We start from the raw sequence: 27,880 nt of genomic DNA on the forward strand, positions 1-27,880 counted from the left end.
CTGGATTTTCAGAATAGCAACCTGCTCAATATCAGACCCTCTGTCTTAGTCAGGGTTCTATCGCTATGAAGAAACACCATGACCAGGGCAACCCTTGTAAAAGAACGCATTTAACTGGGGCTGCCTTAGAGTTTCACAAGTTTAGCTCTTTGTCATTGTAGTAGGGGGCATGGCAGTAAGCAGGCAGATATGGTGCTGGAGAAGTGGCTGAGAGTTCTATATCCTGATCCACAGGCAGCAAAAAAAAGAAATAGCCTGGCCATAGAATGGGCTTTTGAAACCTCAAAGCCCACCCCAGTGACACATTTACTCCAGCAAGGCCACACTTCTCCCAACAAAGCCACGCCTCCTAATTGTCCTAATCCTTCTCAGATAGTGCCACTCCTTGAATTCTAATTCAAATATATGAGCATTTGGGGGTCGTTCTTATTCAAACAACCACACCCTCTCTACTTGTCTAAATAAATAAATACCACAACAGTGTGCTAGCCTCAGCATTCCTGACAAGGAGGTATGGAGCCAAGGACAAGGTGACAACTTTAAAGTTGGTTGCTTGGGAAAAGGTAAGTCTTTGGCTTGTGCTGCTACTTCTGAGGGTTCTGGAAGTTCTAGGAGGTGGTGCCTGGCTGAAGGAAGCAGATGGCTGTTCCTCTGCAGCCTCTTGTCCCTGGCCCTTTCTTTTCTATCTTTCTGATTCCTGCCTCATTCTCCTGCCACCACTGTCCTCTGTCCAAGTGCAGAGGACCAAGCAACTGTGGACAGAGCCTTCTGAAGCCAGGAGCCAAAACAAGGCCCCCTCCTAAATTGTTTGCCAGGTTTGGTCACAGCAAGGAAAAAAGTTCTCATGATAATCACCCTGGCTATAAAACAGGAATCCTCATGGTATCTACATGAGTTGCTTCCTTAGGGTCTATCTAGTGTGTATATGTGCGTGCATGTGTGTGTGTGTGTGTGTGTGTGTGTGTGTGTGTGTGTGTGTGTGCAGTTGTGAGAGTAAACACTGCTGTCTGGCCCCAGTTCTGCTGGGAAAACACCTGAAGCAACAGCATCAACATCACCACACTCAGTCCCTCAGTCTTGACTTCCTTAAAAGGAAACAAGACCCCTCCCTGGAGAACTTTCTGGTCCTAACATGCAATGTGGAAAAGAGCCGAGACCTGCTAGCTGGAGAGATGGTATATGATCAAAGAATGAGAGGGAAACATCAAAGGGACGCAGAGGCCATCATGGAGGAAAGAGGGTATAATTTGAACATCGAAATAAACAATGGTAGTCATGGATTAAACTACAGAGTATAACAGGAACCTCACTTTATAAATCATATCAGAAGCATAATGACCAATGGGGTATTCATGAGACCCCTGTGGGGTACCCATGGTATTCCAAAATGTCTCCCTGAAAAATCCTTGTTAATTACAGAAGTGAAAAAGGAACTTGAAGCTGGGCATGGTGGCACATACCTTTAATCCCAGCACTTGGGAGACAGAGGTAGACAGATCTCTGTGAGTTTGAGCCTGGCCTGGTCTACACAGTACGTTTTAGGGCATCTAGAGCTTAATAGTGAAACCCTGTCTTGGAAAAGAAAGAAACAGAGGGGAGGATAAAAGAAAAGAAACTTAGAAATTTAATGGTCATTGTCACCAGTGATGGATACTTCCCAATGTTGAACCTTATGGTCGGATGCAACATAGTGTCCATGTGTGACACCACCACCCCACCCCCGCAAAGACAGCAACCTCAATGCCAGCACCAGATGGCCTGCAATGATCAGCATTACATACCTGATGTCTGCAGCTTTGCCTGGGCGACTTCATGGCGATTCCTGGAAGCCACAAGACTGAAGAGAGAGAAGTGCTCACATTGTTGCAGGAATCAGTAAGGCCTTTATAACCCCGAGGGCTGGCTAGATGGCTCAGAGGTAGAGAGGCACCTGCAACCAAGACTGAAGACCTGAGTTTGAGCCCCAGGACTCATATGGCAGAAAGGGAGAACCAACTCCCACAAGTTGTCCTCTGGCAGGCTTTAGAAAAGAAGTAACTAGTTTTTGTGTATGCACATGAGCTTACACAAAAAATTAGTTCCTTCCTTTTTAAAGCCTGCCAAGTGCAATTCAGTGACAATGGGAGCTTGCAGTGGGATGTGTCTCTCTGCCAAGTGTCCTGCCCTTGGGACTGTGGAACAGGTAAACAAGATCTGGGTGCGGGTCTGTTGCACCCTGTGTGTGATCACATCATACCCGGTCTTTCTCCTCCTGTTCTTCTGCTGGAGCTTGTGTCCTAAGTGGCTCACGGACACTCCTCTCAAACTGCCTTTACCCATCTGCACCTGGAACCCTCTAGAAGCTGGATTCCAGATGATGCTCAGACAATCTGCCTTGGTTGATTAACCAAGAGGTGGAGGAAATTTAGACCGGATTCCACTCTCCTGACTCAAGCTTTCATTTGACTCCCTGCTGCTGGGGTCCTATTGGCCTTCCCTACAACACCACCCACTAGCCCCTCCACTGGCCTTATATCACTGAAAGCAGAACCTAAGACCCTAGATGTTCATGACACCAACCAGGCCTGTACAGCTGCTTCCTTCCAACAAGGGCCCCTTGTTCCTGGCAGCCCTGTGTGTCCTACCCGAGTCATCCCAGGTTCTACAACACAGCAAACATGCCTTCTCTCCCCCACTGCTCCATTCCACTCTGCTCGAATGCTTTCCAGCCAATGGGAAGTCTACAAGATCACAGCTGCCTGGATCCATGCTCTGCATGAGGCCCCTCACGTCAGGCCAGCTTGGGTGCTGTGAGTGGGAGTGAGGGATCTGTTATTGAAGGGGAATCTGTGCCAAGGAAGTCAGAGACTCTCCACACAGGGTGGTTAGCTCTCCATGATGCTTCCCAGGGTGACTTAACAGTGGGTGGCCTTCCCAGGGTGGAGAGGAAGCCTTTGTTGGCAAAGGACAAAGCTAGGTGTGAGCCGGCGGCGGTGGTGGCGCACACCTTTAATGCCAGCACTTGCGAGGCAGAGGCAGGAGGATCTCTGTGAGTTTGAGTCCAGTCTGATATGCAAAGCAAGTTCCAGGACAGCCCGGATTATAACACAAAGAAACCCTGTCTTGAAAAAATAAAAACAAAACAAACAAAATTGTAAGTGTGGCAGCAGAGGTATGAGCCACCTCTGTCCAGATGTGGGCCTGCAAACATAAGGAGTGTGGAGGGTGTCTTAGTGAGGGTTTCTACTGCTGTGATAAAACGCCATGACCAAAAGCAACTTGGGGGAAAATGGGTTTGTTTCTGCTTATAACTCTCAGGTGAAAGCCCATCATCGGAGGAAGTCAGGGCGGGAACTCAAGGCAGGAGCCTGGAGGCGGGAGCTGAAACAAAGGCCATGGAGGAGCCCTGCTCAATGACCTCCTCCCCGTGGGTTGTTCAGCCTATTTCTTATACCACCCAGAACCACCAGCACGGGGTGGTGGGACAGTGTGCACCATCCACAGTGAGCTGGACCCTGCTACATCAATCATTAATCAAGTCAATGTCCCACAGACTTGCCTGGAGGCCATTCTTACAGAGGTGTCACTCTTCCCCTATATGTCTAGGTTGACAAAAACCAACTACCACAGAGGAAAAGGCCTGGTGGGAGAGGCCAATGGCAGACTGATGTCCTACCTGTGTGCTGGGCAGCCTCAGGCAAGTTACCACACCTCTCTGGGACTCATCCTCTATTTTCTCAATTGAAGATGAGTTGACCTCATATGCCATCTGGGTAAGCATGTGAATTAACACACAGGAGGCCAACAAATAAAGGACCTGGCTGCTGATTCACTGTCCTATTCCCAGAAATCAGCCATAGGAACTCAGTCAGGATTCCTGGAGGGAAGGGATAAGAAAGGGGAAGGAGGGAGGGGGAGAAAGTCAAAGGAAGAAGGGAGAGAGGAAGAGGATGGGAAAGAAGGAAATAGAGCTCCTGTTCTCTGCACGGAGCTCAACATATCTTGGAAACTATCATTCCGAACATCAAGACCTCTGCTGCTGGATGGGCTCTCCCTCCAAGATGGAGAGCCAGTGCCTAGGGACCAGCCTCTCCCAGAAGGGAGAGGCCCATGGAGGATGATCCAGAGAAACAGCCCAGGGGATGGTCTGTGAGGGATGGTCCAGAGGGACAGCCAGGGAATGGTCTATTGGGGACAGTTCAGGGACAGCCCAGGGCATGCATGGTCTATGAGGGATGGCCCAGGGATGCTCTGTGAAGAATAGTACAGAGGGACAGCCCAGGGGATGGTCTATGAGGGGTGGTCCACAGGGACAGCCCAAGTGATGGTTTGTGAGGCACAGTCCTCAGCTTTGCCAAACCAACACTGTCCTCATTGCTCCTCAAGTGACTGGCGGCCTGAGATGTGCTTTTCCAGGGCATTGAACTTACGTGTTTTTCCCGGACTTACTTCTATTTAAACCAGCTGACCTTCAGAGCCAAGCTTTCCATAATGCAAGTGCTCTTGAAGAGAAATCAATCATGGCATGAAGAAAATGGATTTGTGTTCTCATCTTCAGAGGCGGGCATTTCTTTAAAGCGCTCCACGTTTTAATCACTGGTCCTATGCCCATGAGTGTGCACACACTTGTTTGAAGAAGCTGGATGGCCCAAGGTGCTTAGTGTCCGGAATTCAGATTTCACTTGTCTTGTGGCTATGTGGCTTGAGATGGGTTCCCTAACCTCTCTGGGCCTGTTTCCTCTTCAGCTAAGGGGGACTGCCTGCTGCTACCACACCAGGTGCTGGGAGAACTCAGTGAACTACAGGGATTTTTCTTTTCAGTTCCTCTTTGCTGCTGCAGCTCCATATCTAGTGCAGTGTGGGTAGTAGAATCCACACACAGACCCAGGTCCCCAGGACCTCCATCCTTTGAACCAGACAAATGATGGAGGATCATGTGAACCCAGCTGCTCCATGATCCAGGAGAAAATGCCCCACCCTTTGCAGCCAGGATGGGTGGTCCTGGGTCACAGGGTAACTAGCAGGGGAGCCTGGGGAGCCAGGAAGGACAGCAGCCTACTGAGAAGACTCTAGAACTACTCGCCTGATAGAGTGGATGGCCGCCATCGAAGACCTGCCGACATGCCTTCTGGAACCATCGCAGACCCATAGGCCCTTTCAGCAGCTGCACACCCCAGTTGGCCTGTGAGTACAGTCAAGCCATTCATAGAGTGGGAACCCAGAGAAACATACCTACCCACCCTTCCTCAGAGAGACCAGGGTCTCTCAGGACTGCTTTAGCTTGTGCCTGTCCAGCCCAAACTAGAGGAAAGCCATGGTCTCAATCGTCAATCCCTATACAGATAGGGAAACTGAGACTCCAAGCCCAGGTGTGGCACATCCTAATTCAGAGTGTGGGTCCCTCCTGGTGAAGTTATCCCCATGTTAATGCAGAGACCCAGGACATGTGCAGACAGGACTTTCTTCCCCCCCACCGCCCCTGACTGTGCGTGTGTGTGCATGTGTGTGTGTGTGTCTGTGTTGTGGAGTGGAAGTGTAACTGTTTCCCCAACTCTGAAAAGAGCTTATTATCAAGAATGAGAACACAGGATTTCATAGCAAACACCAGCCTGAGGTAGTCAAGGTTAGCCCAGGTTCCTCCTGGGCAGAGGCCAATCTATTTCTCCCCCACTGACCTGGCCTGAATGCTTGCTCTTGGCCCCAGGCTGGAGGGCTGGGCACCCTCTGCAGGTTGTGGGAGGGAGTTATCATACTACCCAGGCAGTAGGAAGAGTCTCAGTGTGCAGGGGAGAGGCTAGTGCAGGAGAGCAGAGCAGAGCATCAGGACAGTGTGCAGGGGTGAGACCCTCAGAGTCAGACCTCGCTGGGCCATCCAAGACCACTTGTTCCTCCTGCTTGTTTCTGCTGCCATATTTTTCATCTTGTTCTTTTTGAGCAAGGACCACATTTTTGTTTTCTGTTGGGTCACACAAAGTGCCGGACACCTCTTGAACCTGGCTGCCTGAGACAGGGATGCGGGACAGATTTCAGGGGGCTTCTCACAGTTCAAAACCAAGAGAGGCTGCTTCCTCTGCTCAGACCCTGAGCACAAACAGGCAGGCTAGGGGATGGCTTTGTGTCAGGGGCCTGTCTGACGCCTGAGAAGACCTTCTCTCCCCAACTCCCACTTCTGGGCAACACCTGGCAAGTCCCGGGGTCACCTCCTGGAGTAGACTAGCAGACTCTGCAGTGAGTAGGGTCTCCGGCTCTGGGCCTAGATGACTCCAACTTGGACGGGAGAAGGGCAGTTAGGAGGTAATCTGCCCAAACAATCCCTAGCCAAATTTGCCTGGATCCTCAGGGCCCATTGTGGAGAAGTGCAGGAGAGGAGCACCATTGGCCCAGAAGAGCTGAGGACAGCACCAGAACCTGGACTGGCTGCAGAAGAGTGGGCTGGAGTGGTTCCTGCAGAACCTGGTGGCTGGCTGAGCAGGGCCAAGGCCACCAGCCCAAATTGGAGCCCAGGCACTCCCAGCTGCTGATCTTCTCCTTACTCCAGCTGCCGTGGGGATTGTAGCTTCTTGAAGGAAGAGGGTGGTAAAATCCTGAGAAGCAAAGAGGTCTTGGGTGTGGGTCTAGGCTCTGGGTACAGGCATCACTCACTGTCCTGGCTGGTGAGGCACGGGGCAGGCAGACTGGGATGGGTTAAGGAGCAGCCTAAGTGTCCTCCACCCACCCAAACCTGCAAAAGAAACGCAGGCGCCTGAAGCCCCAGTGTCCGGAATTCCCCTGGAGCCAGGGCTGTCTGGAGGCTATACCTCATTGATCCCTCATTAGAGTGTGCTGGCCCAGGAGCTCTCCTCCATCCTGCTCAGTTCCTGGAGCTGTATCTGGCGTGTTTACTGTCCTATAGGACTCCAGTAGAAAAGCAGCTATGAATCGTTCTGCCCTTGCCTTGCCGCGCCGCCCCATTGGTTAGCACCATTATCATCCGTGTGACAGGAAACTTTGAGCCCCTTGTACACCAGGAGCCTCCAAAGTTTCAACCTTAGCAAAAATGGTGCTAAAGCCCTCTCCATGAGGAACCCTGGATATGCCTCTTGCAACCTCAGGAGGGTGACAGACAGAAGCAAACTCTGAACAGCCTTGGGTCTATTGCCCTGGTCCCGGCTCTCTCCCACAGCCAGGGTGGGCACTTTGAAACCAGTGCTGTTGTGAAGCAGCTCCGGGGACCCTATTGCCTGGGCCAGGTAACAGCAAGCCTGGAGCTTGTAGGAAGTGCAGGGGTAGGGGCGGAATGCTGGGTGTCTCTGAGAGGTCAGTCCACCATCATCCTCCCTCTGCTTCCAAGATGGCATCTCTTTTCTCCAGCTGTGCAGGTCAAGGATCCCCTATTTTCAGGCATCAGTGGAGCAGAGGCTGGGGAAGTTGCTTGTCCTGCGGCACCTGACCAGCCTGGTGCTTTCCGCTCCCTGAGCCAGTGCAGGAGTGGCATTCTCGCCTGCGCCAGGAGGGTCCTGCTTCTGCTTGCCCCCTCTAGGGTTGAGAAAGGGTAGGGCTCCCACATTAAGAAACACCGTGGTGGTGTAGCTTTAGGTGAGTACAGCGACCTAAGCTGCCAGAGCAGAGGTGGGCCTGTAGCATGGACCACCTGGGACCTGTCAGGGTCTGGACAGAGGCCAGAGCTTAGGCATGGCCTCATATCCCCATCCTGATGGAAATGTGACAACGAGCGGGGCCATCCCTGAAGGAGCTTCCCCCACTCCCTCTACACAGAGGCAAAAGGAGCCCTCTCTACCCCACATGGACAGACATGTATCTCCCCAGTCCCGTGACTCCAATTTGACTAAAAATGATGTCCAAGGCTCAGATCCTGATCAAATTTCCTAATTTAGAATTATACCCAAGTTGAATTCAGTCAAGGCATCTGATGTTAAATCCCCTGTGAGCCTTTTCAGTTTAGGACTGGTCCTTCCCATGTGTCCCTGCTGCACCTCCAAGGGTGCTGCTGACCTCCTCTCAGGTGAGCTTCCCAACAGCCATCAACCCTGCCTGATCAGCTGTCACTGTGCCCACTGTGGAGTCCCCAAGCTGGTGCTCTGCAGTCCAGCAAGCCACTCCTGGCAAGTCCAGTCATAATGATTCATAACAGTAGCAAAATTACAGTTATGAAGTAGCAATGAGATACTTTATGGCTGGGGTCAGCACAACATGAGAAACTGCATTAAAGGGTCACAGCATTGGGAAGATTGAGAACGGCTGAGCTAGGGCCTGGAGACTGCCCCCTGCTGGCATCTTTCCCTAATTGCAGACCAAGAAACAGGGTAAGTCAAGCTTCCTGAAACAGGCCTCTGGCTGCTGTACCTAAAGCAAGCCTAAGAACACCCTTGGTCGATTGTAAAGGAACATCTTATCTCACAGGGACCTGGGACCCTCCACCCTCTTGCTCTACAAATCCGTCGTACACTAGATGCAAGGGGCTGACTCTTTCTACTCCCCTCACTTCTCCATAGGGTAACCATTGGCATGCACTTGGATATGATGTGTGGTTGACTATCCACTTGGACCCATGGGTCTTGTCAAAGTCCAGAGCAGTAGCAGCTGATGACAAGTGACAGGCAGAAGTGAAGTGGCCTGAATTTGCAGGCTGTAGGGGGAGATGAAGTTTCTCCTGGTGTGTGGTGTGAGGTCTAGTCAGGAAGGCTTTCGGTCCCTCTCCACTGCCCTGCCCTTCTGTCCACCTGGGCTGCTAATGCCTGCCTTAGGCTCAGCATTCCAGTACCTCAGGCTGTGCTGTAAACTCCCTAGTCCAATAATTGCCAAGGGAATGGGGAGTTTCTGAATCTCACTTTGGCTCCACACCACGGAAGAGCTTGAGTTTCTACACATTGGAGACTCTTTAATGATGTCTTGTGTATGGTGTTATACATGCTGGGAAGGAATGTGGGATGCAAAGAAATGCTTATTTCCACAGGTCTACCCCTCAGTTATTGGGTCAATACCACAAGCTTCCTGCAGGTGGCACCAGTGGGCTCTGATCCCTGCTTTGGCTTCTCAAAGTCTGGGGGGGGGGGATCAAAATTCGAAGAAAGCTTTCTCCTTTCTCTACTGTGTAGAAGTGGGAGGGTTCCAGAAAAGACTAACTCCTAAGTAGAAGTCTGTCCAGTGGTTTGTGTTTGGAAGGTTCTGATCCAAGCCGTTTTGGTTAGCACATCCTCCATTGGTCCCAAGAGGGCAATGGTGGATGATTTGGACACTCTTTGTGGACATGTTTATCCCAGAGTCATTAAAGCTGCCATCTGTCCCATCTCTATCTGAGGGCTGAGAGAGCCACACTCCATCTCACAAGCTGTCCCCATGTTATTTCCCTTCATTGCAGAGCAAGACACACTATCCTTCCCATCCACCAGACTCACTCATGCTTTGTAAGGTGCTGAGAACAGTTGAGATGAAAGAGAAAACTTCACCAGTCACCGAGCACAGTAAACACAGTAACACACGCTGGTTAGAAAGCTTCCATTCGATGCACTTTTCCCCAGAACTCTACCCTGGTGGAAGAGCAGCTCACTGGTCAGCACAGGTCTGGGACCTTTGTGTGCGTGTCTGTGTGTAGTGACTCTGTGCAGTGAGGATCTTCTTAGAGGTGCTGGTTGCTACGTATTCTGGGAGCACAACTCCCCATTGCTCCTCAGGTGTAGGCTATTCAGAAACGCTGGTCCCAGACTTTGTGGAGCAGGTTTGATATGACTGGAACTCACTAAGGGAATCTCACCTTCCTGTCCCAGACAGGTCCTGAAATCATTCTCAAGGGAATCTAACCAGCCTCCAAGTGAGGCGTGATGCAATTGCCCTTACCTCAGACAGCTTCAGGGCTATGTTATGGTTTTATTTGACCCTTATGTTGAAGCCTCAAACCCCAGCTGGGTTCATTGTGGGGTGCCTGAATCCCAGACATTGCAGGATATCTGAACTGTGCATTTATACTGAATGATGCTTTTGGAAGGTGAGGTGAGCTTGGCAGTGGTGCCTACTTGCTTCCTGACTGGTTGTCTAGGGGCCATGTCTTGCCTAGACCCCCCCCATCTCTACCCTTGCTTCCTGATTGGTTGTCATGAAGTGAGCTCTGTGCTCCACCTGCTCCATCCTCCTGTGGTATAGTCTCTCTTACCACAGCTTAAAATCAATAGAGCCAGTTGATCATGAGCTGAGAACTTGAAGGCCCTGAGCCAAAATGAAGCCTGTCTCCCTCACCTTGCTTCTCTTGGGTATTTCGTCACACCACTGAGAGAGTAAAGGACATGCTGTCTCAGTCCTCGGAGGAAAGGCACTTCAGGCTGGGTGATTCCTAAGGAGTCAAGATTACTTCCATGGCTCTGCAGATCCGGAACTGAAGACTGGGTTGCCAGCAGGTTCAGGGGCTGGCGAGGGCTGCCCTCTGCCTCTAAGATGGTGCCTTCTCAGTGACCTCACTTGGTGGAAGAGTGAAATGTGAACCCACTTTTTCAAGCAATTTTATGAGGCGCTAACCCCACCCCTAAGGGCAGATGGATGGATGGACGGATGGATCATAGATGCATGAATGGATGGGTGAATGGCTGATGTATGGATACATGGATGGGTGAATGCATGAGCAGACAGTAGATGATGACTGGGCCAGCATCGTATCTCTCTCATGGCCTTGTGGGACTCCAAGTATTCACCAGAACCCATTGAACTGTTAGAAATTGAGGGGAGGAGCTTGTTCCAGACAAATCCCTCACCACCTTGGCCATCAGAGGGGGATGATAACTAAGCCTGCAGGTTCTCCCAAGTTGGCAAACTCCTTGCCAAGTCTACCCTGCTAAGATGCCACAGGCGTCCTCTCCAAGATGGAGGGCAGAGCTGTCCACATCTGCAGGCTCCTTCACTGCTCCATCACCAGCTCTGCTTTCCAGACGGCTCCATCTCTCTGAGTCCTTAGGAAAAGTTTTCCTGCATCATAAACCATTCAGCCCTTCATTCCAACCTCTTTACCCAACCTCAAGTCACTTCTAATCAGGGTCACGGGCAGCCAGAGCTGCCTAATGATCCCTTGAGATTTGGATAACTCCAGCAGAAATCTGTGCTCCGTTGTGAAAACCAAACCTGCTCCTATTTCGAGGTGCTCCTCACATTAAAAGCAGACATCCCACCAGTGTGAAAGTGACCACAGCTGGGGAAACATGGGGATCCAGAGAGTTGGACCAGGCAGGCAGTGCCAGGCAGGTTCCAAGAGAAAGGAGGCCCCCAGCCAAGAATCCATCCATCTGGCTGTCCATCATCCATCTCAGATAATTTGCAGCCTTTTCTCTTCTTGCCCCCTGCCCCCCATACCCCTGAAGCCACCTTGGTCACCTGCCCTGGAAGCCTAATGACCACCTGCAGGGGACTGGGGGAAGCAGTTAGAATCTCCACTGGTCAGCGAGCAGAGCTGCGATCCAAATTCCTGCATTTCTAGCTGTTCCTAATATAATGTGTTATCTCCAAGGAAACAGCAGGACAGCCAAGACTCTAACAGCAGATCATCCTGCGGCCTGCTACTCCTGGGGAAAAGAAATTAGAAAAGGAGGAGTTGGCTGAAGGTGAAATGGATGGGTCAGTGGAACAGCCAGGAGAGCCAGTGCTGGGGGAGATGGTATTCAGTCCTCTTGTGTAGGTTTGAAACATTCACTGGTGTCCCATGTTCTCCTGCCCAAAAGGACATAGTCACAAGCCTGGGCAGGGTGAGCACAAGGTGAGACCATCAGGGTCTATCTACTCCTCTGGCAAGCAGGGCTCCAAAGGTTCCTGGATTAAGGTGGGTCTCAGTGCTGCTGTGTTTTGCCCCTAGCTTCCCCAGATCTTCCCTTGAGCAGGAAGGGCAACTGTTTGTCCCTGGGGTCTGGGCAGGGCAGCATGGCTTTTCTGCAGACTTTGGAAAGATTCAAGTTACACATGTGTGTACATGAACATGGATATGGAGGGGCTGAAGAGGAGGAACAGAGCTGCAGAGCTCACAGTCTGGCCCAGCTGTAACTGGGGAATCAGAAGGGTCGAGTCCTGCCAAGACAAAACCCACCCAGCTGTTAGCACTACAGGGCCGCTCCCTCCCCACCTGCTTTCCCGGCTCCTCCTCTACTCCCTCTTCTTCCCCTCCTCCTCTCCCATCCTCTTCTTCTCCCTCCCCTTTCTCTTATCCCCCTCTCTTTCTTTCTTTCTCTCTTTCTGTCTCTCTCTTTCCTATCCTCCAAGTCCTTAACCGCAGAGAAAAATCCCCTTCCTCTTTCCAGTTTTAAAGGGAGATTTTCACAGTGTCAGAAGTGACTAGTCTCTTAAATGCAGCCAAGTGCTCAGCTTGTGGAGGACTTGCCTAACACACAGGAAGGGAGTTGATTCCTAGCACCTAGAACTGGACTATAACCTCAGCACTTGGGAAGCAGAAACGTGTGGGGGATTGGGGTGTCCATCAGAACAAGATCATCCTCAGTTACATAGTGAATTTGGGGCTAGCCTGGATTATGTGAGACTTGGTCTCAAAAAAAATACAAAATAAAAATAAAACCTTTCCCCAACATTGCATCTTTTTCAACGAGATTGTTTTTGATATACAACAAAGGTTTGTCCACTGCATGGACTACCCACAGTCCTACTCACTGGATGGTGAGTGTCTTTAGTCCCCTTTGCAGTTGAAGATGCTGGGGTGACCAGCGGTGACCCAGGACACAGGAGCCTGGTTCAAATCAGGCAACTCTGAGAATGGGGCTGTTTCCTGCTGTCAGTGACATGGAAGAGGCTGTGTGGCTGTCAACGAGATCTGACTGCTGGCTACCATGAGCCAAGAGAGAAGTCATAGCTGGACCACTGCTGCTGTAGGTGTGTCTACAACTAAAGCCTGCTACACTAGGGAGTGAGTACCAGCAGTCCAGGAAGGGAAGCGGTCCCTCACTGCGAGTGCTAGGGATAGTGGGCAGCACCTCCTTTGGTCACTTTGGCTTTCAGATTAAGCTTCCAGTTTTAATAGTTTTATATCTCTAGCTTAGCAACCTCCATTGACTCCCCCACTGCCTTCCAAATTAAGAACATACTGTTTATCTGGCCAAGGACCCGTTGGCCCCTCTATCTAGCAGCTGTTCTTCCAGGACCAGACTCTAGCTTCCTAAGTCATTCAGCCCCGGGCTTCCCTTCTCTTTGAGTCAGCGGGCAGAGAACTCTTACCTGAGCAACCAGGAAGGTGAGATGAAACCAGTGCTGGGGAGTACACAGCTGTCTGTCTGCAGCGACTTTGAAGCGCTAGTGTTCTGCCCATCCCAGTATCTACAGTGGCAGAGAGGGAGGCACCTAAGTCTGGCAAGAGGCACGGCCACTGCAGGAAAGGGAGTGACTGCTCCAGCCTGACTACAGCATCTCCCACCTTACTATCTAACAAGAGTGCCTCTCCAACTGCCTCTGCTGACCCTTGAACTCCCTTGGGACCGCTGCTCCTCCACAGAGCAATGGATGTGATTCCCAGGCTAGATTCTGCCCCGCACTCTGAGGTCCTCAGTAAAGAGGTCTTGCAAAAATCCCTCTGGACACTGAGAGAAAAATGTGTCTGCCTGGGTGGGGCAAAAATATCTTCAAACGGATCTTATTCCCAGAATGACAAAAATGGTAATTGGAAAGAAAACTTACGTCTGTCCTGTGTCAGGCACGGGGCCTTTCGTCACGATCTCCAAATGCTGCCAAGCAGAGATTCCACAGCACCCACATCTCACCAGGTCTATCAGCCATCTAGAGACATCTGAAGCACACAGGAGGATGTGGTGCCTATGCTCATGCACTTTCCTTTAGGAAGTAACCAGAGGTGGTGGTGTAGGCCGGCAATGTCAAGCACTGGGGGGGTGGGGCAGGGGTGGGGGGAGGAGCATTACCTGGAACTCAAGGCTGGAGCTAATTGGACACCTGAAGATTTTGACATCCGAAGGGGTCCTGGATTCAATCCCCCCAGGTGATTGGCTTTGAAAATAAGAAGCTGAGAAAGTGTACATGGAGTATTGGTTTTTGTCAATCAAAACCCAAGAGCAGACATCTGTGTTGTGTAGGGAGTGGTGTGAGAAGAAATAAGGTTGGGTGAGGGGTGAAGGAAGCAAAAATAAAGTAAAAATTTAAATTTAAAGTGGGCATCTTTGTAAACTTTTTCCAAATGACAAAGTTTGCTGAGGGGAAATGGGCAGTGGCCCTGCAGCTGCCAGCTCTCACAGATCCGGTCGCTCAGATTTAGGTCTTTAGTGAACAGATTCTGGGCAGGTTTCCTGGCTGGGTCCCAGCACACAGGAGAGGTGAGATGGGGGGGGGGAAGGCACCAGGACCAAATGGACAGAGAAGCCACAGCCTGGGCAAGCTACTCTCCATCCCTCCCTCCCTCTCTCCCTCTCCCTCTCTCTCTCTCTCTCTCTCTCTCTCTCTCTCTCTCTCTCTCTCTCTCTCTCCCTCTCCTCTCTCTCTCTCTCTCCTCTCTCTCCCTCTCTCTCTCTCTCTCTCTCTGTCTCTCTCCTCTCTCTCTCTCTCTCTCTCTGTCCTCTCTCTCTGTCTGTCTCTCTCTCTGTGTACATGAATGGGTGTGACTTGGGGAAGGGACAGTACTCCAGCCCTAGAATTCTGCAGGGAATGTAAAAGAAACCAGGGATATTGGGTGCCGGCAAGGCTGCTGATCAGGATCGTGCTTGGGAGCTTTACTTCCTTTGCCAAACTGGCCTTGAACCGGGACAAACTTGCCTTTCTGGCCTATATGCTGGGCTGCATCAGAGCTGACCTTGGGAGGCAGGGAGTCAAGCATTACTCCTCTGCTCTCCTCCCTGTAGGCTGAGTTTGTGGGCCCCTGGACTTGGGTGAGCACCCATTGGGCCAGCTTGGGCGTTCCTGACACATACACTCTGGTTCCTGACACATATACACCCTGTTCCTGGGTGGCAACCACCAGCCCTCTTGCAGTCAGCAGGATCCAGGCGCCAGCTGCTATGGGTGTCATTCTCGGCAGTGCTTCCATGGCAGGAGAGGTAGGTGCCCTTTCCCCACTCCTAACCACGCCCCTCACTGGGTTCCTCAACCCTAGACCAGTGAGGAACCGATCTCATGCGCATCCCCAGAGGGAGTGGTGGGTCAGCAGCACTGTGCTCCCTTAGCATTCAGGTATCAAGCAAGGCAGGTTTCCACCCAAAGGTCATGAAGCTACTTGTGGCACTTGTCCATGGTTTACCAGTAAGGCGCCAGGCAGAGCGAGGGCCGCACAACCCTAGAGCAGAGGGAATTACAACCCAGACTCCGAAGAAGCCTTGCCTGGCTCCCCCACCCAGACAGTGCACAGAGAAATGGAAGCCACAACCCACCCAACAGGCTTGTGGTTTTACAGGGAGGAAGGTACTGCTCACAGGGGAGCCTGAAACTGCAGGCGTTGGGTGGTTCTCCCCACAGCCATTCTAAACAGTGCTCCACTCTGGTCCCAGTCTCTTCATCCGTTAAAAACAACTTCCATTGGCCCAGGGTTTGTGCCTGACTCCTACAAACGAATTTGGGTGCTAATTTCTCCCTCCTTCCCTCTACCCAGGTCCTGAGTCTTTCTGAGCCCAGACACCAAAAAAAGTCGTATTCGCGGAACAGGGATTCTTTTCAGAGATACCTAACTTTGGGCCAGAGCTCTCTTCCATGAGATGTGGTGGCTTGCCACAGATCCTTCTTGCCTTGCAGAATATGGGCCCGAAATTTAGTTCTAGTGTGTACAAAGCCCACCTCCCACCCAGGTTTCCAGCCAGAGATCCTTCTCAGCAGCTGCCAAGAAGGCAGACCCAGGCACACCGCAGCAGAGGCTACTGTGGGGTGCAGGCCCCAAAGTTTCCACAGCCTCCTGCCTCCCATACAGAGCAAGCTCTGGACTCCATGCCTCGAAAGCCACTTACCATGGGAGGGGAGGGACTCTCTTATCAGTTTTCCCCTTTGGAAAACAGTGCTCGTTTTGAAGATTGAGTAAAGCAGGCGGAAGCTCTGCGATCTGCTTCCTGGAATGTGGAACGCACTTTGTTAGGCACTGGCTGTGAACCCGCACTGAACGGCTGGGTGCGCCTTTCCGTGATAACCCGTGTCCAGTGAAGCGCTCCCCTCAGTGACTCGGCTGTCCCCTGCTTGCGTCGAAAGTGGGTCACAGCTCCGCGGGCCTCAGCGAAGTCTGGATTACCCTCTGCTGCCTTTCTCCTGAAGTGGGAGAAGACAACTCACGCTGGGCAGGGCAAGAAACAGAGGCAAGAGGAGGAACTGTCCCTCACGACCTTTAGACCTCCACAGGGGCTGGCCTGAAAAAGATCAAGCCTGGAATGGAGGTGCCAGGCGAAGGTAACAGGCTCCCAGCCAGCGTGACACCAGGAGGCAGGAGCCAGGTCCTTCGGGTTTGGGTCTCTTTACACACAGAGCATTCCATCGCACCACAGTGGCACGGAAAGCGTATTTCGTTACACGTCAGTGTTAAAATATGTCGCATTTCTACAACCTTACTTTGGGAGAGTTCCTTTTTTTAATTACACGCACGGGGTCTTTTAAAAAGTGAGATTGCGGTCCAATCGGCTGCAGCTCTTACACGCGAGGGAATGCACAGTCACACGGACTCACGCACAAACCGCGCGCGTTCTGCGGGTTCCGACACGCTCCCGGCGGGTGAGTACTGGCTCTCCTCCGACAGGATTGGCCAACTTGGGCCTCACAGCGACCCTGTAGCCAATGGTCGGCCTCCCAGCCGAGGACCCGCCCTTCTCCACCCCCTGGCGCGGGTGCGGAGGACCTCCGGAATGCATCACGCAGGGTCGTCCCCGCTCGACCACCGAGACGCCTTCCCTGGGCCGCGCTGCGGCGTGTGCGCAGGGTCCGGCCGGGAGGCGTCTCTGGCTGTGGCTTCTCTCGGGGACGCGGCGGGTCCTTGGGGCTGTGCCAACAGAGCCCGCGCCGCCCCGCCCCTGCCCCGCCCCTCTCCGCCCCCCGTGAGGCCGGCCGGGGCGGCGACCTGAACCGCTACGAGAAAGGCAAGCGAGGCAGCTGCGGGAACGCTGCCGCACGCACCCACTCCTGCCCAGCCCATCGCGGCACAGAAGCCGACGCCCGCCTCGTGGAGCCCGACGCCCGCGATCCGGGCAGCGGCTCTCCAGGCCGGCCCGCGCGTACTCTGGGCAGCTGCTCGCCACAATCCCGGCGAGGTCGAGAAGCGGCTGCGCCCCAGGGCACCTGGGACGCCCAGGATCCCACCATTGCCCGACGGGCCCGCGGCCGCGATGCCGGATGAGCTGACGGAACCCGGGCGCGCCACGCCAGCCCGCGCCTCCTCCTTCCTCATCGAGAACCTGCTGGCAGCCGAGGCCAAGGGCGCGGGGCGCTCAGTCCAGGGCGATGGCGTCCGCGAGGAGGAGGAAGACGACGACCCCGAGGACGAGGATCCAGAGCAGGCACGGCGGCGACGGCTGCAGAGGCGGCGACAACTACGCTCGGGCAGCGGGCGGGGCGGCGAAGCAAGGGCCCGGGCGCTGGGCCTAGGGCCCCGGCCGCCTCCCGGGCCCGGACCGCCCTTCGCGCTTGGCTGCGGAGGCACGACGCGGTGGTACCCACGGCCCCACGGCGGCTACGGAGGTGGTCTGAGTCCTGACAGTAAGTGAGGGTGCCGGAAGGAGTGGGCAATGCGCAGGGCCCTGCTTCCTCCCTGTGTGTTCTTTTGGTGACTTCGGGTTTGGTGAGTCTGTAGTCTTCTGTATACTGGGGTCTGGGTGGTATGAAACCACCTTGGAACGCCAGCTCGGGCAGTTTTTGGAGACCAGGGATGGTGGTCCACGCGTAGAGGTACTAAGGCGCCGATTAGGGCTGGAAAACGCGAAATTGCAGACAGGAGAGAGGAGAGTGAAATAGGCCGCGGGAAGACAGGAGAGGGAAATGGGGTGTATTGAGAGAGATGAAAGGGAAACGATGGGAGAGGAAGGGAGCAGAGGAGGGGAGGCTGTGGGGCCACGCACTAAAATAAAAGGGAGACTGAGCAGAGGATCCACAGTTATGGGGCTGGTTGGGAGACCTTCCATGGCAACTGTGGCCCCCTAAGTATCATGTGCTCTACAGGCTGCAGTAAGAGTACAGTCTAGGCCTGGGCCTCTCTTTGGGTCTTCCCAGGCCCCAGGGCTAAGGCTGGTGGAACCCCATTCTGAAGGGTCCTTTCCACCCCCTCTCTCATTTCTTGCCCCTCCCCCTCCTTGGCCTTTGTTTCCTGTAGAGGGCTCAGAGAATGGGGGGTGGAGGCTCCTCAGTCACAGAACCCACTTACCCCTCTGGCCTGGACATCCTAACTCTGCCTCTGTCTGTCTCCAGAGGGTCCTTACCTCTCTTAGGGCCTGCCCTTTGGAGAACAACCCTGGAGAAGACTAGGAAACATATTTCAACCTCCCCCACTCTAGCCCCTTTGCCAACCTGCCTCTAAACACAGGGACTTCTACATGGCTAAAGACTTTTCCTACTGAGACTCTGGGAGCCATCTGTGTGTAGGCCAGGAGCCTTGGGGAGGTACATGGCCTGGGGCCACTCTTTTCCCGTTAGCAGCACCTTCCTGACATGGAGTGGAAGGACAGGTCTCCCGGCCCAGACCCAGACATGGGATGTCTGCCTTCTTTACAGAAACATCTAAACAGGGCCTGTGATGTTCTGAAATCCAATGATGAGACTCTTGCAGGATGCGTTTTAATCTCCCTTCTAGTTAGACCATGGTCATCTGCAGCCCAGTGGTCAGCCCCCAGAGGTGGCTCCTCCTTAGTTCGTACCATGCGGGTTAGAGTTCCCTATTCCTGTCAGAGCAGGTGAGTCAGATTAGCACTTCGTGACAATATGCAGGCCTCTGTGAATATAGGGACTTAGGGGGTCTTGTAAGCCCCTAGGTCTGGCTGCATACATGCCATCCAACTCTGTGACTTTGTAGAGGACACTGAACATAGAGGCTGGGCAGGGGCGCAAGTGAGATCAGCATACTTCTTCCAAGGACACCAGGCAGAATTTAGCCATGCACAGGAGCCCACCATGCTGAAGTATAACCTGGGCCAGAACCCTCCTTGACCTATTAGTCAGAAGGAGCACCAGGGACCCCATGAACTTTTTAAACCTGGTGACATCCCTTGCCAGCCTGGAGCTTGGTACATGGGGCATGAGTCCAGAGATTCTCTGGGAAAGGAGCCCCCGAGCAAGTGTGGGAGATGCTTGGGGCAGGGTGGGATAGTGTGGTCCCCAGAATAGCCTTCCTCCGTGCCCTCCTGGAGTGGGTTTCCTGCGGCAGAGGGCCTCCTCTGAGAATGTCTGGTTCAGGGTTGTGCCACTGTCACCCCAGTGGAGTTTTGGGGGTGTGTGTTTCTCCTAAGAGCTGTTTCCCTGGTGTCTGTGTACCCCCTCCCCACCGTGAGTGATGGGGAAGCCTTGGCCCCTGGTTACCAGGTTGTGTGTCAGTCTCTGTGTACATAACTCGGAAGGACATGTGCCCTTTTGTCCCGAGCCAGTCCTTCGTGCGATTGTGGGAGGCCTGGGGTACAGCTGAACCAGGAGCTCGCAAAGGTCGGCTTGCCTTTTGCGTTAGCCTTTGTCTTTCTCTCTTTCTCTCCCTCTCTGACCTCCTCTGGGCGTATGCTGACTTGTGTTTGCCATGGCCCTGGGTCTTGGACTTCACCTTCTGCCTCTGCCACTCCCTCCACCCCCAAGTGTTAGATGCCCCAACCCCTGCGAAGGGAATGCTTCCCAGCTTGTGGCATTGTGACTGTGGAGGATTTGAAGGTGGGAGGAATCCAGTCTCAATAACTCCTTCTAGGCATACCCTTAGAACCTATGCCCATTTCTCTCCTGCAGCAAGTGACCGGGACTCTCCGGAGACCGGCGAGGAGATGGGCCGCGCAGAGAGCTCTTGGCCGCTATGCCCCGGGCCAGGAGCCTTGCCGCGGGAGGAGACGACGCAGGGCCCAGTGGCCGGAGGGGAGGAGGCTGCGGAGCTAGCCGAGGCCCCGGCGGTAGCTGCGGCTGCGGTTGGGGAGGCACGCGGCGGCCGCAAGAAGAAGACGCGCACGGTCTTCTCGCGCAGCCAGGTCTTCCAGCTCGAGTCCACTTTCGACCTGAAGCGCTACCTGAGCAGCGCGGAACGCGCAGGCCTCGCCGCCTCGCTGCAGCTCACGGAGACGCAGGTCAAGATCTGGTTCCAGAATCGTCGCAACAAGTGGAAGCGGCAGCTGGCGGCAGAGCTGGAAGCGGCCAGTTTGTCCCCGCCGGGCGCGCAGCGTCTGGTTCGCGTGCCTGTGCTCTACCACGAGAGTCCGCCGGCCGCCACGGGGCCCGCGCTGCCCTTCCCGCTGGCGCCGCCCGCACCTGCGCCGCCGCCACCGCTGCTCGGTTTCTCGGGCGCGCTGGCTTACCCGCTGGCAGCCTTCCCTGCCGCCGCCTCGGTGCCCTTCCTGCGCGCGCAGATGCCGGGACTGGTGTGAGCCCGCGTCCTTAATGCAGGCGCGCCTCCTCGCAGTCCCTCGGGCTGCGGTCTCTGTGGGCAGCCGCTCCAGAGTGTACCGGACCGCGGCAGCGAGGACTCGCAGTCAGCTGCAGGGCTGGAGCCCTGCTCGAAAGAAAGCGGCGATGCAACGGCTCTCGCCCGCACCGAGTGCTGAGAAGATGCGGGCTCCTCGGCAGCAAATGGACGCTTGGAACGGGCTGGCCAAGGAACTGCACAGTGACTGTCCCTGAGGCATCCTGGCCCTAACTAAAACTGTCTCCTTCTCGGGATCCCACAGGAACTTAGACAGCAGGGTCCCCTTCCAAGAGACAGCGCAGAGAGCCAAGGCCTTGGGACATCCCATTTGGGCCTCTCTTCCGAAGAGAGCTTCTCTCTTGGGCGGCCTTGGTTCTCTTGGCTTGGCGAAGACTTTTTTTTTTCTGTGATGAATCTACTTCTTTGCATATGGAATAAAAAGGGACGTTTTCTGGACGGACTCGCTACTGTGTGGTCGCTGGGCAGAGACTCTCCTGGTGGCTGGCCTGAGTGAGTGGGCACTTCCCTCCTAAAGCTGGCTAGGGTCCTGGGAAGGCTGCCCTGGGGTAGGTGGGTGGGGCAGACTGAAGCCACCTTCCGTGTCTATGGTCCTAAATTTTACTCTCCTCCTGACAGGGAGGCCCTGCAGGCTGACAGGAGAAGGCAAGACTGTGGGACTCTCTCTCTCTCTCTCTCTCTCTCTCTCTCTCTCTCTCTCTCTCTCTCTCTCTCTCTCTCTCCCTCCCAACCAACCAGTGAGGCTGTGTGTCCACTGCCCTCACTGGCACTTAGGACAGACAGCAGGATCTGTGTACAAATTCTGTGGAGGAAAAAAAATGCTCTGGCTCTTCCAGCAAGGCTGAGTGCTTTCTCCTGCCTCCCCCTGGTCCATCTGTAGCCTCCTTATGGGATCCCAGGGGAAGTTGCTTGGACAGTCTAGACCGCCAGGGTGACCCATCTCCATTGTCTCTAAGCTGACTGCTCCTACCTACAGGTGGGCCCTGCTCTGTGTGAAGAGTGGTAGTTTATTTGGTGTGCTTTTGAGCTTAATTGGAAGACAACATTCCAAGTTTGAAGGGGTCACTTCACTCTTAGTCTTAACACAGGACAGGGGACTCTGGACCTGTCTTCCTCTCTGCTTCATCTGGGAGCAGGCACCCCACAGCCACCAGGCCACACTGAGCTTGGGTGGTGCCAGACAGCCTAGAAGGCACCAGGGACCTGGGAGAGTCCGTGTGTGTGTGTGTGTGTGTGTGTGTGTGTGTGTGTGTGTGTGTGTTTCTCATGTTTTCTCACCCCCATGCTAGTCCAAAGAGCTGCTTTCCATTATAGAGACGCGGTGTCAGTGCTCCATGGAGCACCTCCTTTCTTTCCCTCTCCTGTTGCTCTCAGTTCTCCAGCCCTGAGGATGTGGAAGGAGCACTGGTCCTTGACTCTAGGCCAGTCTCCCACATCAGTCGGTCCTTCACAGTTTGGAGCCTGGGCACTCTCTCTGTGTTGGGGTACCCTGAACTGTTTTGCCATGAGTAAAGCCAGCTGTGTCTGGGAGAGACTATAATACATTTCAATGAACTTGGAGTTTCCGAAGGCTTTGGACACTAGTCAGCAGCTACACAGGATACAGGCTGCACCCAGACAAAACAAGCAGACCTATGTCTCCCTCATCCTCTCCTCTGTGCCTTCGCCTGACTTTGATGCCCTGGCTTCTGTTGCTGTTGTATTGCTCTCAGGATAAATCTCTGCCTGCCCTCCCCCCACGGAAAGCCAGTGGCACTTTGCAGATCCTAGCACAGCAGCCCAGATTCCCCCAGCAGGGATGAACTCTTTGACTCCTGTCCTGTATACACAATGGATCTTCCTCTAATCCTACACTTCCTACATGCTGAGTGCTGAGTTCCAGGTGGGAATTCTAGCCCAGTCAAGGTCTCAGGGTGCTCAGGTCCCCCATTCTCCTCAGCCCTTTCAAAATGCATAGTTAGACCCAGGACGAGACAATCGTTGTGAGACCATTTTATTCCAGTTACTATCTGGTACCTTGGGCTGAGGTAGCATGCTGACCACAGGGTATCTCTGAACCCCTCAACAGCAAATGTGTCCTCATCAGAATTCCTTACAAAGCCACAGGGGAGTCACCTGCCACATGGGGCCATAATGGACAGGATCCTATGGGCACCTGCAATGGAACTTCACTCCATCCACTGGGGAAGGAGCTGAGCTAGCTGTCTAAGCAGGAGATATGCTGTTGGAGAAAAACTACATTTTTGATAAAATTGCAACGTTGGGCAGGAGAGATGTCCACTTCCCTAATCACATCCCCCCCCAGCCTCCTAGGGAAGTCTTGAAGTCCCTCAGCAAGGAAGCAGTGTCTCCTGGAACTAGGAGTGGGACCTGGTGATTCAGGCTCAGGCAAACTCGGCACACCCCGTAAATGTCCACCAGGTTCTGGGGTGCAGGGTAGGAAGGCAGCCCTAACAGAAGGAACTGATCCAAATGTAGCACACAACTTTCAAGCCCTCAGCATTCAGGGACAAGAGCATGCCAGGACCAGCTGGGGGCCTTAGCGAGTCCTGATCCTGGCATTGACCGCGGGCACACCTCCTTGCATTGAATGTGCCAGCAGAAGATGAATGGTTTCGATCTCTCTCTGCCAGGCAAACCTCCTTCTCACTGGTTCCCCGTCCAGCCTCACTCACTGCAGTGAGGTCCAGCTGCAACTGGAGCAGTCCAGGGGCCTCCTGGCTCATGAGAGTCAAATAACTCACCTTAATACACGCCCTTCAAGAATTCCCTCTTCTACTGGCAAGAGGTTCTCACCTACAAGCCATCTTTTCAAAGCCCCAGTTTCCATCATAGGCCATGTGGCATACTGTCCCCTGTCTGCATTCTGTACGTGAAAGCAACAGTGCCCATGCTCGGACAGGGCGTGTACAGATACCAGTCAGTCAGTCAGGAATATTCCTAGTGCAACTAACTGAGTTTCCACCAGGATTATGGAAACAGCCATAAGGTAGCCCGTCTCTCTAGATACTGGGTGGAGTGGGGGAGTGCGGTGTGGGCCCACCCCTAGCCACTTGGCCCTGGCTCAGAAAGCAAAGACATCCAGGAAGATTCCTTCCTGCCTCATCCCAAGTCGAAGCAAACCTTAGTAGGCACTGGAGAAATCAACCACCTTCCTGTGAACTGCACCCAGCACCCCTACCATACCAGCTACAGGAAAACTGCAATACAGACAGACATGTCTCTCTCTCTCTCTCTCTCTCTCTCTCTCTCTCTCTCTCTCTCTCTCTCTCTCTCTCTCTCTCTCACACACACACACACACACACACACACACACACACACACACACACTCACACAATCTGGCTGCCGGAGGAAGCTCCCCAGAGCCTGGTGGGCTCTGCCCTCACAGAGAGAAACAGCCCAGCTGGGTTGAGACCAAGAGGCTGGGCACTGGCCAGGTGAGCTAAGCCAGGAACCTTCTTTTCTCTCTCCTGAGGGCCCCTCTGCCCCACCTAGCAACACAGTGGAAAATGAACGCAGTGCATCTACAGAACATGGACTCTGGGTTGGGGAAGTCTCACAGGGAGGCCAGACGCTAGCAAGGTTGAGGACTCTGTGGGCTCCACCCGCCAGAGAGAGCTGTTCTTGGAGGTTCTTCTTAGACTGCCCAGGGCAGAATGGTGCTGATAACCTGGGTGAGGGTGGACTGGGGATGAGGTGGTTCCTTTGCTTCAGTGAACTGGCTCCCAGAGGGGCCATTCACCAAATGCTATGAGGAAAAGACTTGGGGGAAGTGGGGTCCCTGCCTCTGGAACCCCTCTACTCCAGTCAGCTAGCCCGGAGCTGCTTCCTGGGTGCCGGGCGACCTGGTTGACCTGGAAGGAAAGTAGAGATGGCCGTTCCCTTGGCAGTGGACTGGAGTGAAGACACACTGTCCTCACAGTGTGTGCGCTCACTCAGTCTGTTGGCAACAGGCACTGGACCTGAAGGACTGAAGGGAAATAGGGATGGGCGGGGGCTTCCTGGGGACTCCTGCAGCAGCTGCCCTTTTTGTTTTGTTGCGTTGTATTTTCATTAATATAAAGGTGTTACTGCGTATTACTACCTGGACAGTTCAGTAAAACCAGTACAGAAAAACAAAAACCAAAACAACAAAATTGTGTGCCTTCCATCATCAGAGCCAACTGAGAATTTATTGTGTATCGTGGGTGTTAAGCCGGGCTGAGAATTTATTGGGATACACAGACTGTTACCGCAAAAAAAGAGAAAAATCTAAAGTGCATCTATGAATTTAACAGCGAAGTGATGTGATGTTGGCTTGTCTAAAATACACAGCAAAATTACAGGGGAGGGTAGAAAAGAGGGACTTGATCAGGAGTTCATACTTGCAAAAGGGCGATGGGCAGAGACCTTCTTTCAACACTTCTTGATTTTATATTTGAAAACAAATCGAAATAAACCTGCTTAACGAGACCGTGAAAACATGAGGCTATATGTTTCCAGGAGGTTGACTCTCCCTTAGAGAAGCAGCTGTTCCATGTTCCATGTTTATTTTCACCCAAACCGGGTCTCTCCTGGGCGCCCTTAAAACTCCACTTTTTCAACTGTAATTTCCTCCCCGCTGAGACAGATCCTTAAGGCTCACACATTTAACTTTAGAGTTACTTTGGTCTCAAACTCTCCTCTTTTTAAACCAGCTTTCCGGGTTTTCAGCCTCCAGTTCTGGTCCGGGAGGCCGCTCCGGACTCCTCACCTGGAGTAAGGGCTCCTGCGTTGCTTGAGGGAGCAAAGGAGCTTAAAGGTCGCGGCTCAGGCGACCCTAGACGTAGTTTGGAGTTGTGCTCGGCGGCTTCTCTGGTCTGGGAACCCGGCCTTCTGTTGCTGGCGCAGGGTGGGTCTGTGGCACAGTGAGAGGGCAAGGCTGGGGGCCCGCAGGCGGCAGGAGAGGATGGAGATGGGCTGCATCCCGACCGCTGCGGAGCCCGGGCACCCGCGGGCTCTGCGTGTTCCAGGTTGCTCCGGCGATCTGCTGGCCCGGGCGCCTGCTCGCCTGGTTCTTCGCTCGCTCCAGAAGGAAAGTCTTTCCCTCCCTCTGTCTGCTGGTTCTCTTCGCTCTTCCCGGGGCACGGCGCCGCTAGTTTCCGCTCGCTTCTCCCGGGTGGCCGCGGTTCTGCCATCCGGGACGGGATGTGACTCCTTCCCTGCCACAAGAGCCCTGGTTTCTTGGTCTCCCTCCCCGCCTGCCCCGCACGGGTCCCGAACGCCGCGCCCTCCGAACCACCCGGCTGCGGACGTGGCTGCACATCCGCGTTAGCACCTGTCCCGCCGCGAGGTTCCTTTTTCCGGGCAGGTAGGTGTGAGCACCCCGAGGTATAGGCTGCGGAGCCTGGAACGGTGGAGCTCGGGAAATGGACGACCGCCCTCCTCCCGCCTGGCTGTGCTTGGGCTCTTGGGGCCCCGTCTCTGGGGACCCTGTAGCTCGCGGCCCCGCCCCTCCCCCGCGCCCCGGACCGGCCCCGCCCGGCTCTCGGCGCCCCGTCGCTCCCGCCTTGGCCGCTCACCTGGCGTCTGGCTGTCTGCGGCGGTCTTCAAACCCGCCCCGCCGTCCGCACCTCGAGCCTCCCGTCCCCTCACCCCACGCTTGTCCCCGTGTAGGCTGGGCGCCCAGAGTCACTTAGCAATAGTCTCGTTCCCAGCAGAGGGCGAGGGGTAGAGGTGGGGCCGCCCATGTCCGGAAGGCACCGGGAATAGGGGTCCACGTGAACGCGGGCGCTGGTGGAGCTCAGGCCCCCAACGCTTGCCTTGGCCCGGGGCAGAGTGTCCAGTAAGAGGGGTCCAGCCTGGTCCCTGGCCCCAGACCCTCCAGCCCACAGGGGCACAAGGTGGAACTCACTGCGCTGTGTGTGTCTTCCCCGTGTCCTCGTGCCTGGTTTGGAGATGGCTCCTCTGTTTGGTAGAGAAGCCTTCTCTCTTTTTAGGACTAAGACCCTCGCCTCCCCGTTGCACCGCGTCCCCACAACAAACAGGGGTGCTATTCTAGTTATGTGCACAAAAAAGTACCAATCCGAATGCAGGCGCACATACCAGATTTCTGGGGAGGTGAAGGCGATGTTGGGATTTCTTTCCAACTGGGCAAACGAGGAGGGCAGAAGTGGGAGAGACCAGCCCCTCTAAATCTCTCCAACTCTTTCTAGAGAGTTCTCCACACACCGGGGAGTTGCTCCGAGGACCTCACACTGAAATTCACTCCACTTCCTTTTTTAAGGTTTGGAGACTGTAGCTGGGACTCACCCGCGGCCTCACAAGGCTCCCTCAAACCTGCAGCAGGGCTGGTCGTTCAGTAGGCAGACAGAGATAAGCGAATGGTGCTGACAGGCCATTGGGGTGACTGAAATTGGTTGTAGAGAAAAGACCTTAAACATTTTTCGGAGGCCCATTACCTCCTAGGATGGCCGGAGAGTGTAGAACTGGGGTGCTTACTCTGAACACCCCACCTCCCCAGCAAACTTTAGCTTGCTGAAAAGTGACCCAGCGGTCCAATCTTACCTGCTTATTCTATGCACAAGCCCATTGTGGCCCCAAGCTCTGCTCTAGGAGGGCACAAGTCAGCAAGCGAAAGGGATTTGGTGACAGAGAGGACAGAATGGGGAAGCCAAACTGTGCAGGCCTTGAAGAAGCCTATCCTTTCTGGGGGGGGGGCAGTCACCCACCTTAATATCACAGGACCTAGTGGAACCTTGAGCCCAGGCTCTGATGGGGCCTTAGCCCTACCTTACCGGGGTCTCAGTGTCTTTTATACCAACACAGGACTAGCTGACAGGGCTGACTGGACTCTTCTCAGGGTTTGGGCGACTAACTCAGCACCCAGTTCTCTCCTCTGCCCTAGCATAGAGGAGCAAAAGCCTGTGTCTGAGGGCTCCCTGGAGTGTCTGGGTGCTCTTTCACCCCTCACCATATCGGAAAGCCACTCTCTCTGCTTTTCTAGAACCTCAGTCTCCATTTCTCCCTACCGAGGTCACTGTTACCACCAGACATGGCGTTCTCTCTGAGTGGCGTTCTCAGCTTGTCCAACACAGCACCTTCACATCAGGGTTGCTCTGGGTTGGGGTTGAGTTGTAATTTTTCATTTTTGCTTTCTTTTTTTCCCTGAAATTTCTAAACTCCATTTCCCCCAAATGGGAAGGAGCTTCGCATGCGCGGCGGCCGGTGCCCCCACCGCGGCCTGGCCACATTGATCCCGCGTCTTACAGCACATCACATTAGCCTAATGGTTTCTCTGATGATTCAACTTCTTTTCCTTAAGAGCCACCCCTCGGCCCTCCACCCTCTGCCGCGCCAAGGGCCGCGCCCCTGGGACCCACGGCCCGCGGGAAGCGACGAGCTTCGGA

The 27,880-nt window shown here is 54.1% G+C and overlaps 1 protein-coding gene across 1 annotated transcript; it reads left to right on the forward strand.

Annotated features, from left to right (window-relative positions):
- The first annotated feature begins 17,239 nt into the window (after positions 1-17,239).
- On the forward strand, positions 17,240-20,456 carry Hmx1 (H6 family homeobox 1). Its single transcript, XM_040746575.1, has 2 exons — positions 17,240-17,613; positions 19,831-20,456. The coding sequence occupies exons 1-2, from the start codon at positions 17,244-17,246 to the stop codon at positions 20,454-20,456; spliced, it is 996 nt and encodes a 331-aa protein (XP_040602509.1). The 5' UTR covers positions 17,240-17,243.
- Positions 20,457-27,880: the final 7,424 nt, after the last annotated feature.

This window comes from Mesocricetus auratus, unplaced genomic scaffold (assembly GCF_017639785.1).
Source record: "Mesocricetus auratus isolate SY011 unplaced genomic scaffold, BCM_Maur_2.0 Super-Scaffold_100006, whole genome shotgun sequence".
In the NCBI taxonomy this organism is placed as follows: domain Eukaryota; kingdom Metazoa; phylum Chordata; class Mammalia; order Rodentia; family Cricetidae; genus Mesocricetus; species Mesocricetus auratus.

Excerpts from the sequence above, each read along its gene's own strand:
- Hmx1 (XM_040746575.1), top strand. The coding sequence starts at position 17,244 with ATGCCGGATGAGCTGACGGAACCCGGGCGCGCCACGCCAGCCCGCGCC. Across the intron at positions 17,614-19,830 it reads AGGTGGTCTGAGTCCTGACA|CAAGTGACCGGGACTCTCCG; the intron begins GTAAGTGAGGGT and ends TCTCTCCTGCAG.